The following is a 13,256-nucleotide window of genomic DNA, read 5'->3' as shown; positions in this document are numbered from 1 at the left end:
CCCCCAAAGATAATTAGATCCTAACTCCTTACACTTTGAGTATTATTTTATATGGCAGAAGAGGATTCACAGATATTATTAAGAATCTTATGACCAAAGATTATTTTGTATTATCTGAGAATCCTAAGTGCTTTCACATGTACATATTCATGTGAGAGGGACAAGGTAGATTTGACATAGAAGAAGGAAATGTGACCACTTAGGTAAGATTCTATGCTTCTGGCTGTGAATATGAAGGAAGAGACCACAATAAAAGGAGTGTAGCTGTAGGAGCTGTTAAAGGCAAGGAAACAAATTCTCTAGAACCTTCAAAGAGTTCATAGCACTGTCTCCACATTATAGTGAGTAAAACTGATTGGACTTCTGATCTTCAGATCTGTAAGATACTAAATATGTATTGTCTTAAGCTACCAAATATGTATAAGTTTGTTATAGCAGCCAAATGAATCTAACATAGCTTTTATTACCTGAAAGTAAGTTGTAGCTACCAAGAAATGCCTAAAAATGTGGTACTGAACTTGAGACTAGATAATGACTGAGCACAATAGATTGAGCACAGAGCCTAGTTTGCCTTAAAGAATAGGTAAATTATAATAAATATTATTGATATAAATATGAATGTCAAAGTGATGTGGGCAATGAAGATATGAATTTTAAATCAAGCTCTTGTCTTGCTCAAAAATAGAAATATTAAGCAGAGACTGGTATGGTGTGCAAACAAGAACGGTTATTTGGGTAGTGAGGGAATAAATGTACATTCGTGTACAAGTTTGGGCCACTCCACACAATGTAATGGTCCAAAGAGTTGCCTGTGAACTAGGGAAGAAAGGGAAACAGAAAACAGTATTTGTAATAGAGAGGATCTGTAAAAGTATCGAAAAGCAGAAGAGTGAAGCAAGTCAAGCGCCATAAAGATAGGCAAAGAACCTTTAATGATAGAAAGAGGCCAATCTCCAGTCTTCCACTCCTTTTATATCCTCTGAATGCAGGTCTTGGAAGTAACAGGTGCATTATGGGAAAGTGGACATTTTGATTGACCTGGAAGGCATGGGAGGAGGGTGGCAGCAGGTCCAGATCTAACTGCTTATCTATCTGGATCCTCAGACCTGACTAGCTGCTTGCCTATATGGATCCATAGACCTAACTAGTTGCTTGCCTATATCGATTTCTTGGCATAGTTAGGTCTAACAATCCCAAGACCTAACTAACTGTTTGCCTATATGGATACCAAGGCCTAACTAGCTGCTTCCTATATGGATTGCCAGGCCTAACCAGCCACTTCCCTATGTGGATCCCAAGGCCTAACTAGTTGCTTGCCTGTATGGATCCCAAGGCTTAACTAGTTGCTTATAAGGATCTCCAGACCTAACTAGCTGCTTTCCTATATGGACTGCTAGACCTAACTAGCTGCTTGCCTATATGGGGCCCAAGACTCAACTAGTTATTTGCTTATAAGGATCTCCAAACCTCACTAGTTGCTTATAAGGAATTTTAGACCTAACTAGGTGCTTGCCTATGTGTACCCTAAATCCTAACTAGCTGCTTACTATAAGGATTGCCAGACCTAACCAGCTGCTTATATGGATCCTAAGGCCTAACTAGTTGTTGCTTATAAGGCTCTCCAGGCCTAACTAACTGCTTGCCTATATGGATCTCAAGACTCAACTAGTTGTTTGCTTGTAAGGATCTCTAAACCTAACTAGCTGGTTGCCCATATGTATTCCTAGACCTAAGTAGCTGCTTCCTATAAGGATTGCCAGACCTAACCAGCTGTTTGCCTATATGGATCCCAAGGTCTAACTAGTTGCTTGCTTATAACGATCTCCAGATCTAACTAGCTGTTTCCTATATGGATTGCCAGACCTAACTAGTTGGTTACCTATATGGATCCAAAGACCTAACTTGTTTGCATGTAAGGATCTCTAAACCTAACTAGCTGATTGCCCATATGTATTCCTAGACCTAAGTAGCTGCTTCCTATAAGGATCTCCAGACCTAACTAGCTGTTTGCCTATTTAGCTCACGTCAGGACCCTCTTCAGAGATTTCAATCTCTTAATCTTAAGGGATCCTGAGCAATGAAGTGGCATTTTCTGTATATACTTTCTGCTGATCAGGAATGTTATCCCTGCCTATCCCTGATTCAGAAAACTCTTTGTCATCAGTCAGGATGAGCATAATTTGACAAAGGTAAATGGTGGAATCCCTGTTAAAAAAGGAAAGGTGTATTCTATTGTTTCCTAATGGTAGGAACTGATAGATTATCTCTGCACAGATTATAAAATCATATAGCCTGGGCATTAAGATGTATAATATCATTTTCAGTGAACATACACTGCTATTACAATAGATGTGACAAATTCCATTAATAACTGTACATGCTCATTTTCCTTTTACTAGTACTATTCTGAGGCTAGCCAGTAGTCTGTGACTACCACAGATAGAACATATACAGACTTTATTATTTGCTATAAGAGCTCGCCTGAAGTGTAGGATAAGTTGCCTCAGAGAATAGATTTTTCAGCATTATTTCATGCAGTATGTCAGGATCTTCTACTATGACAATAGAAGAACTCATTAGGAGCTTTCCTGCAAATGATAACTTCCTAAGAGAATCAGTAGGTCAAACTTGTCTGCCACAAAGTGCAACAGACTTGATATGACAAAAGAATTGCTTATTTTTTACCTTTTGAAGTGGTATATGAGGTCTTCAGTTGGTTCACAAGAGTAGGTAGACATTCTCTACTCTTGACAAATGTACCCAGATTGTAATGCCCTGTAACTGAACCTTTTGTACCAGACCTAGATTAATAATATACTTTATCTGAACATGATTTTCTGAATCAAAGAGGATGTCAGAAAGAAGGAAGAGTCTTCCATATAGTGTTTCAAACAGACTAAGCTTTAAAGCAACCTTACATGCCATTCTCATTCCGAGGAGGACAATAGGCAGTAGACTTAAGACATGTTTCTGTGGTCTCCTGGCAAATGTTGGCCAGCATTTTCTTAAGACTATGATTAGCCTTTTGGCTTTAGCTGATGACTGAGGTCCCCATGAGGCATGGAGATGATAAGAGAGCCCTAGGGCAGTAGATATCTGAGGAATTATTTTTGACACAAAAGAAAGTCCATTGTCACTCTGGAGTGACCTTGGAAGGCCAAAGAGAAATTATTTCCTTTGACAGGGCTTTGTATACTTCTTACACCCATCCTGTTTAAGTTGGGAAAGCTTCTATCCATCCAGTGAAAGTACCGATAATGACCAGTTATCTACTTTTATAATTATTTACTGAAGGTATGTCAGTAAATCTATCTGCCAGCCTTCACGTGGGTGTGCTCCTCTCCTTTGTACAGTAGTGAGCAACAGAGGTGGTGGCTTCATGTATCCACCAGAGTTATTTTGCAAACAGGGGGCTAGGAATGAGTTGCTTTTCTTTCCTTATAACAAGTCTGCAGTCCTTTCCCTCAGAATACTAGGGAAGCCATTTGCATCAAGGCTCTTCGTCCTGGATGGGCACAGTCATACATCTTGTGAATGATTTTCCATAGAGAGGCCATTGGGAGCATGATCTTTTGATCTAAAATCTGTCACCCATTGGCATCTTTAGTATAACATTGTTGTTGAGCCCATTCTGTTCTGGCTCAGTACAGTGAGGATTTTTAACTTTATAGGGTGAGATACTAAAGCCATGTATAGAACTTCTTATGCAGCTCTTCCCTTATCTGCTAATGCATTTCCTCTGATAACATGAACAGCTTTCCTTTGGTGTCCTCTACAGTGAATGACAGCCACTTCTAAAGGCTCTAGTACCACCTCAAGAGGAGCTATAGCTATTTTCCAGAAGGAATGGGAATGTTCCTTGCTATTAGTAGGTTTCTTTGACCTTTTCCTAATTGTGAGGTTTTTGTCAAAACAATAAGTTCAGCTTTTGAGCTGAAGTGATAGATGGCAATGCTTGAGATTCTCTCACCTGTGTAAGATCCACTGTAGTGTATCCTGCCTTCTTAACCCCTTCCTTCATAAATCTTCTGCTATCAGTGAACCATACAACAACTGGACTTTCCAGAGGTTCATCTCATAGTTCAGACCTGCTAGAATAGACCTGCTGTATGGTCTCTACACAGGAGTGAGTTAGTTCTTCCGTACTTTGGAATGGCAATAGAGTAGCTGAATTGAGAGATAACTCAGGTGAGCCTAGCAAAAAAGCTTGATCTATTGTGAGATCTCCTGTTAGCCATTGATGTCCTTTAAACTCTAAGATTCCTTGCATGTGGTGTGGAATTTGTACTTCAGGTGGCTGACCCAAAGTCTGCTTGTTGGCTTCCTCCACCAAAATTGCTGTTGTCGCAATGACCTTTAAGCATGCAGGCCATCCTGCATCCACTGAGTCTAGCTGTTTAGGAAAATAGGCCTCTGGTCATGTGTAGTGGAATGAGAAGTAGACATAACATCTGATACAATACACCCAGAGCCACTCCCTGTTTCTCTGATACAAACAGAGTGAATTTCTGGTCGAAGTTAAGGACTCCTAGTACTGGAGCTTCTGTACCAGATCTTGAATGCTTTGAAAGAATTCCTCCTGTTCTCCTATGCAGTAAAGTATGTCTGTATCAGGATACTTTAAAGCCTCATCCTCATAGAAAGGTTTAACTATGAATTTATATGCTACAAAATCCTGCCATTCCCAGGAACATCCTTAGCTGTATCTTCTTGGTGGCCCTATATATAATATAGCTTTCTGTTCAGTGAAAAAGCACATGTTCCTGGAATCAGAATGTATCTTATGTAGTTTACTTCTTGTTTAGAAATCTGATCTTTGGTTGGGAAAACTCTGTACCCCATTTTCCTAAAATGTTTAATATTTGTATGGTATTGTCATCTAAGTCTTCCTTGGATAGGCGGAAAATGAGAATACCATCTACATACTGCAGGAATGATTCATCCTTTAATCAGGGCTCTCTGAGCTCCTTTTAAGAGCATTACCAAAGAGAGCTTTCTCTAAAACCTTGAGGGAGGATTGTCCATGTATATAGCTGAGTTGTATTTGAAGATGAACCAGTGCATTCAAAGGCAAATAAAAATTGAGATTCTGGGTTTCACAGAATGCCTAAGAAGACATTCTTTAGGTTTAGGACTGCATACCATTAAGTGCCCTCTGGTATCTGTGTCAATACAGGATAATGTTTGCCATATTAGGATGAATAGGAATGACTGCCTCATTAATACTCTAAGGTCCAGAACCATTCTATATCTCACATTTCAAAACACAAAAGACTAGGAGTATTACAGGAAGACTAACATGGAACTATGTGTGCATACTGAGAAACTTAGCAATTAAAGGTTGAAGTCCCCAACTAGCTTCTGGGTTTATGGCATATTGATAGCAGTGAGGAAGTGCAGTTTTGTGTTTTAAGAGGACTCAAATAGGCAAAACATATGTATGCTGTCCAGATATTCCCTGGTCCCAGACTTGAGGATCTACTTGATCTTTTATTTCAACATGGAGAACATCCAAATTTGGGTCTGCTACAGTGTTTACTAACATCATAACAAATGAGTAGGACTTAGGAGCAATTCTTTTAAAGATGCACCAAGAAATGATGATAGCAAATCTCTTAACTCAGCCCAAGTAAGGTAAAAGGCTAAAGTTTGAGCCTGAATCTTCTCAGTAAATCTTGTGGGGGTCCTCCGAAAATATTCCTAGCTTTGTTTACTTCTCTCAAAGGACAGGACAGAGCCTATTATGGACAATAGAGGATGCCACGAAGTGTAATTCCAGTTGGGTTGTCCTCTGGTAAAGGGGACAGGAAGGGTTAAAGGGTGGAGGTTGTGGTATGACAGGAGGTACCAAAGTGTCAAGTCCTGAAGGTACAGGATAGTATCTGGTATTCTTTGGAGATAATCCTGGCATTGTGATTTACTGAGCTTGAGGTACCTGAGGATCAGTAATTCAGGTATCATCCACTATATCTATTGGTTACTCCTTTTTCTATGAGAGTATATGGGGCATAATGCAACCCACTAGTTTTCTCATGAGTAAAATGTTAGTATAATGCCTTAAAGGCCTACACATATGGAACTTCTGACCACTCTTGCTGCTCTCTACAATACAGATCAAGTTCTGAGGTAGCATTAGGGTTAAGAGTCCCATACACTGGACATGCCTCTCCATTTCCCAGCTTATATTTTGACCAACCAGTATTACAGAAGAAAACCAGCTTCTTCTCAATCAGACCTTTAATGTAGGAGCTTCCCAGTCATTAAGCATGCATCTTGGTGGTGTCAATGGGAATGGATGTAGAGTTACCCTAGCTGAGTCTCTCTGTAACCTAGGAAGAGAAAAGGTATAAGGAGCTCAGTGTGAGCCAAGTTATACTTTAGCATATGACTTAATAGATGTAATCTGGTGCCTTAGAATCATTTTTGTACCCCAAGGTGGGATTTCCTATTCCAATGTGGGAATATCCAAGGTGAGAGACAGTTGGGACTCCTCTTTATATTGATTTTGATCTGGGATGTTATCAATACCCATGGTCCCTTGAATTTTGTAACCACTGTACCTGGAGTAACTGGCCACTATGGGACACTGTCACTGTCTTTAAATTGCCAGTACATCAGAGGACACAATTTCATGTATTATTGGGGCATTTTCCTAGTGCCCCAAATGAGGTTGGGTGCTGTCGTCATTGCCACTGGGAATCAACATCTATGGAACACTATACCTCAGGACTGGAGACTAAGCTTCAGGGTGATAGAACCCATCATAAAACTAAAACCACCTGTCAGTTTTCTTAAGCCCTGAGCTTCTGCATCCCAAGAATTCTGGGGGCTTTCACTCCCATACCTAATATATTCAACCTACACAGGCCTTAAATCTCACACCTGTAGAATGTGCTCCAAGGTTATGCCAGCATGCAAGAATTTTCAGATGTTGGAGCTGAGAAATCACAGTGATTAAACTTCTTTTCTCTTCTATTTAGTTCCTTTTGAAATGGGGGTGTAATTGGCTGTGAATAAACTAAAACCAAAGCAGAAACACAAAATTTGTGGAAAAGAAAATTAAAAGAAATACAAAGAAATATCTCTGGGTGCTTCAGCTTTACATGGAAAAGCTAAGAAGAACACACCTGGGCTTAAACTGAGTTCAAGGTTCAATAACCTGGCAATAATGTTTACCTGGATCTGTCAGGCAAATCCATTGAGCATCTTATTATTTCTAAAATGCTTACCACATATTTTTCAAGCAGCATAAAAGCATTCCAACTTTCACAGATAGGAAATGAACTAGTGTTAAAAGAGAAATGTATTTTAACCACTTCAACAGAAGTTCAAAGACTAGACATGGCAGTATTAATCCTAAATATTTAAATGTGTGTAAATGAATTAACTAAATGAACATGTAAAATGGGGTTCATTACAGCATGAAGAGGAAGAAAATCAAACATGTGGTAAAGAATTTATTTTACACTTGTGTCAGTGACCTACAACTATTGTAGAAGGCTAAGATCAGATAATGTAGAGTGGTGTTCTAAGGACATATTTTCTATCAAAATAAGTATGTATTTCTATAGTGATAGTCAACTGGTAAGCTAAAGTTCTTTAAAAGTCAGGGTGCAGGCAGTAGTTAAGGTGGCAATTTCCTGTTACAGAAATCTCTGTGCTTATGCCTGATCAGAATGCAGTGTACAACAGTGACGTATGAAAGCCTAGGATGTCACAAAGACCCCCTGACTGATGAGAGGCCGGGCACTGGGATACAAGGGGTGGGGCTGAACACTGGCATCTTCAGACACCCAGCTGGCCTGTTTAAATACATGGAGCTGGTTTGAGATAAATCCAGAAAATACCATGTCGGAGAGAAATAACCAAGAGGGCGGCAATGGATGTAACAACCAGACTGAATACCCTTCTACTAGAAGTGAACTACAGGTTCCAGTAAGCTACGTGGACTGCCTTCTGGGCCAGGAACAAGATGGCCAAAGCATCAGTTCTTCAACAACAGATTTCTTCCTTGCCATACTTGACTACCTTACTGACTATCTCCTGGAACTGGTAGGCTCTGAGGCCAGCAACAACAGCGTGATGGAAGACCCTCCCCAAGATCAGAATGGAGAAGGCGACAACAACCACCCAGCCTCCAGAAATCTGAAAGATATGCCTTTTGCTCTGTTTGATGAGATACCCGGACCCAGGAAGAATGGTTGAAGACCAGATCCTGGAGCCTGGGGGGAATCCTCGTAGATTCAGCCATGGATAATAGGTCGCATTGCAGAGGATGTCCCGCTTTTGTCACCAACAAAGGCTAGTAAAGAATTTGAATCCATTTCACTGTTTCTGACTTCTCTTACTTTCCATAATTTTAAGTTGAAGGGGGTCTGTAAGACATCCAGGGGAGTGATCCCTTAAAGAGTGAGATGAATAAAAATGTGTGATCATTGTGGGTTTTTTTGAATCACGAATTTAAGAGAAAATATCTCCAATAATGATGGTGGGAACAGTGGGCCTGATGGGAGGCACTGTATGTGGTAGAGAGGAGAGAGACAGCCCCAGTGGGTCTGACCAAGGGAGATCTGGGAAGGCAGACCTTTGCCTGGGATCTCCCAGGCCTGTGGAAATCACAGCATGGTGGAATGGAGCTGGAGACCATGAGGAAGTGCAGAATGCTTTATTTGCAACAGGGAAGGTCTAAGTTCAGAAGATGGCAATGGGTATAGTGTGGGGTGGACAGGGTGGCACACTGGTTGGCATGAGGTTTTCCGGAACTGGGGCTTTTACATGAAGATTAAGGAGTGATGGAGAAAACACAAGTAAATATACAAAAAAGGGATTGTGGTCATGCATATTCCATTCATTATTTATTTATATCCTGCCTCATCTAGAAAAGAATTTGTGACAGGTATAGTAGCTGTTGACAAAATACTTGGTGTCAACTATATCCTGAATTTTTTCCTGGTCCAGATATCAGACATGCTGTTCTTGGGATAAGTACTTGATGCAACAATTAAGATGCAACTTGGGAACCCTACATTGAAACCCTGGCCCCACTTCTCATTCCAGCTTCCTGTTAGTATCCACCAACAGTGTATGTTGACTCAAGTATTTGAGTCCCCGCCACCTTTGTGAGAGGCTGGGTTTGAGTCTGAGTCCATAGCTCCTGCCTTTGGCCTGGCCCTGCCCCAGCTTGTTGCAGGCATTTGGGGAGTGAACCAGTAGATAGGAGATCTCTGTCTCACTCTCTTTGTTGTGCCTTTCAAATAAATAAAAATAAGAAATAAAAAATTTAAAACTGTTTTCCTTAAAGATATGACATTCTTAATTGATTTTATTTAAAGGTAGACAGACACATAAAAACACTGATAAAGCAGGTTTTCTGTTGTCTCTCATACAACAGAGACTAGGTTCCTATAAATCATTTAAAGAGATCTCGAAATGGTCATATTTTAAGAACAGATTCCAACCCATTTTGTCAATAATGAGATTAAATCAACAAAAAATTCAGAATTATTAGGAAATTGAAAATTAAATATTGCAATTAAAATTAACAAAATGAGCAACAGCAAAGTTATATTGTGCTTTGGATTTACCTACAAGAGGCAAGAAAAGTTCATCTTGGGCTTGAAACAAGCATGACATTTAACGAAGCATGAGTTTGCAAGTGAGATACACTGGGCATACCAGTGTGGACTTCAAAACTGTCAACAGATATTTCAAACATTAAAGTCATGACATTCATAGCAAATATAAAATGGGTATGTGTTGAAATAATCTATTTAACTCATGAAGGAACTGACAGATAAGTAGTCCAAAAATGAATCCAAAGAACAGATACAGAAATATTTATCATGATTATATAAGTGTCTCTACCAATGGAGGCAAAATTGGCTTTTTTACAAAATAAGAGGGAGATCGATGGACTTCTACAATAGAAGGCATTCAGCCTCTCAGTGAACACTAATTTACAAAAGGATGTAAAAGAACTGAGAGGTAGCTCAGGGGCACAAGGAGAGAACATGGAGTGATATCCTAAAGACACAGCAGTATTTCCATTGAAAAACAAGTTTTTGCTAAATTGTGAAAATCAATTAGAAAGTTAGGGTTTTCTCAAAAAGAGAGTCTTGTCACTAAGGTAACCAGCTTTGTGCCATGGGCCCCACTCAGGTAGACCCCCCCCCCCCCAGTGACAGCACATGACATCACAAGGCATAGGTTGTTACAAAGGCAGCTCCCTGACCAATGAGGGAGGCTGGAGCCCAGTGGGCGGCACTAAGCACTGTTATCTTGAAGGGCCCAAAACAGCAGGAAAATCAAGCAGACCCAATTAGGGCATAACCCAGCAATCATCATGCCTGGGAGAAAGCACAACCCATGCCCCCATAGGCGTAGGAGGCGAGCTGTCTCCCGCTCCATGAGAGCTGAGCTACAGTTCCCAGTTAGCCATGTGGAACGCCTCCTGCGAGAGGGGCACTATGCCCAACGCCTGAGCTCAGCTGCACCTGTTTTCCTGGCTGGTGTTCTCGAGTACCTGACATCCAACATCCTGGAGCTGGCGAGCAAGGAAGCCTACAACAGTGGCAGGGTGCGCATCACTGGAGAACATGTGGAGAGAGCAGTGCAAGATCACCAGCAGCTCAGAAACCTTCTGGAGAAAGGCAGCTACTCTGAAGTTGAAGAGATGTACCAGCTAAGGGACAAGCAGTGATGCCTGGGTCTCAGAGCCTGGCAGAACCTCGCCACCAGCCTCGTTCAGCTCCCCAAATTCCAACAGACCAAGGAGCCTGTGGGTCTGCCATCAGCCTACACTATTAAAGCCTACATCAATGCCAATCTCTCACTCTTGATCATTGTGAGTTGGAGGTGTTTGTGAGACATCAGCGGATGGGTGGGATGAGTGGAAGGGGTAGTCATGTGAGATATGTAAATCAGGGATTGCAATGATGACAAAGGACAGTGACCCTGTTGGGAGAAGCTACCTAGGGTAGAGTGGAGAGGACACAGCCCCACTGGGTCTGACTATGGGAGGACTTAGGAGTCCAGGATATTGGCTAGGCCCTCCCAAACCTGTGGAACTCCCTGCATGATGCCAGGAACTGGGTGGAGCAGGAGACCATGAGGAGTTGCAGCAGTTGTTGGTAATAGGGAATGTCCAAAGTCAGAAGGTGATGGCAAGGGATGTGGAGTGTTCATGGTAGATGCTGGTTGACAAGAGCTTAATGGGACAGGGGCTTTTCATGAAGATCAAGAAGTAATGGAGAAACTATTATGGGAAATATACAAAATGGGAAATAAACAAGAAAAGGCAAAATATACAAAAAGGCTAAATATACAAAAAGGGAAATATACAAAAAGGGATTGTAATCATACTAATTCCATTTATAATTTATTTAAACCCTGCCTCATTAAAAATATATTGAGATAGATATTAGTAGTGACTTGTGGCACTTAGTAGAATATTTCCTTCTGTCTTCTTGTGAACAGTGATAAAGTGATATTGTATAAAAGATGCTGTCTGGCCTAAGACATGCAATTTAGTCAGTTCTTAATTGTAATGAAGAATTTTTAAATTGGCTTTTTTGGGGGATCATATATTTTAAATTTATATTATAGTAAAAAGTCTTAGTGCTTCAGCAAATAACAAGTTTCACCAGTAAAAGCAAAAAGGCCCTGTTTAGTGAGAATATAGACAATGGCTACAAACAATAATTGAACAGAAAAATGACCATTTCAAAGTAATCAAAGATCACTAATACTATAGTAGTATAATGTTCTTAACTATTGGTTTGACTAAAAAAAGAAAGAAGGGGAAAGGAGGGAGGGAGGATGGGAATATCATATTCCTAGAATTGTATCTAGCTACTATATTGAATCTGGTTAAAAAAAACTATTTAAAAATTATAAAAAGCCTTCAAAAATTTCTCAGATGAGACACCTAACCTGTCTCTGAGCATGGATGTCACAGAAGATAGACTAGCCAGGGGCTGACTACCTGCTTGGAGAAGGAAGTGTCCACTCTGTCCCTGCTGATGGACTCAAAGTGCACACAATGGTCGGAAACACTCTCATAGGCTGTTTCAAGTTACGGATCGCTGTCACGTCAAGTGTTGTAGCCATCTGACCCCTTGCCTGTGCGTGTCCATCCTCACTTGAGGTTTCCACTGTTCCTTGCGTCCTTGGTGGCCACCCCCTGCTGCCTTTGGCCTTCCACACGGGGCTGGGCAGAGCCTGCTCCATTGCCCCCCATAGTGGGTCAGAGGACCTGCATTTGAGATCCCAGTTCACCACTTTATGGCCTCGTGGTCCTGGGTCTTCACCTCTTCCCCTACGCAGGTTTCCTGGTATATAAATTGGGCAACATGAGGCCCTCTTCCTCTGATTTTGTAAGAACTGAGCCCACTTGTGCCTGTAAATGGCTTCATCACACAGCATATGGCATAGGGCAGCCTTGGTGAGTGGCTGTGTCTGCCTTCCTCCCTGACCCCAGGTGCTCTGACATGCTTCCCAAGAAGACAGGGGTGGAGGGACAAACCAGACAGTCAACACTTGGTTTCCTCTGAACCTTCTACCTGAGAGACTGTCCTGTTTCTGATTCTGTAAGCAAAAGGATCTGGCATGGTTTTTGCATAATTCACAGAAGTGGTCCAAGAATGAAGGAAACAGTACTGGCTTGCGTTTGTGGATTTTTGGAGTATGTGCTTGTATAAATTAGGAACCTTTCTTGCTGCATGAAGCCCACTGACCTCAAATTTATAGTGTCCTCATTGTTAAGATGTCCTCCCCACCCATTTGTGGTTCTTATAGAGAGCAATGCAGCTCTCTAGCCATAGCCAAACTCATGTTCCTCTCCTGTTCATTCACATACCAAACCTGGTCTTCCCCATCAACTGCAGGTAGTCACCGTCATTGCTTTGATCCCAGAAAGACAAGAACATTACTCTTGGAAGTGAAGCATCTTTGTGCTCAGGGCTTGGGTTTCTCATCTTACAGTGTGTTTTGATCAAAGCTGAGAGCCTCTAGAGTGGATAATGACAGGGATTAATGATTATGTTCAGTTCTTGACACATTACTTAAATAACAATCTGCTGTTGATAAACTTTTTTTTTCTCATGGCTGCAACTTATTGTAAAAGTAAAAATAATCTCCTGCATAGTTTGACAGAATGCACATTTGAGAATTTCACTGAAGGCCAAGAGAAGCCACAACCCATGGGTAAACCATGTCAAGTTGGCAGCTCTGTGTGGTCAGATAGTCACCTTATAGTT

General features: G+C 41.1%; 3 protein-coding genes across 5 annotated transcripts in view; all 3 read left to right on the top strand.

Moving 5' to 3' along the window:
- Positions 1-13,256, top strand: part of SYTL5 (synaptotagmin like 5) — a 266,662-nt gene that overhangs the window by 82,054 nt on the left and 171,352 nt on the right. The gene's annotated exons all lie outside the window — the stretch shown is intronic.
- On the top strand, positions 7,849-8,205 carry LOC133753104 (huntingtin-interacting protein M). The gene has a single exon (XM_062183486.1). The coding sequence runs from the start codon at positions 7,849-7,851 to the stop codon at positions 8,203-8,205; it is 357 nt and encodes a 118-aa protein (XP_062039470.1).
- LOC133752832 (histone H2A-Bbd type 1) lies at positions 10,343-10,699 on the top strand. Its single transcript, XM_062183125.1, has one exon. It carries the CDS (start codon positions 10,343-10,345, stop codon positions 10,697-10,699), a length of 357 nt encoding a protein of 118 aa, XP_062039109.1.

Source organism: Lepus europaeus, chromosome X (genome assembly GCF_033115175.1).
Source record: "Lepus europaeus isolate LE1 chromosome X, mLepTim1.pri, whole genome shotgun sequence".
Taxonomy (NCBI): Eukaryota; Metazoa; Chordata; class Mammalia; order Lagomorpha; family Leporidae; genus Lepus; species Lepus europaeus.
This window is presented reverse-complemented; position numbering and strand designations above follow the sequence as displayed.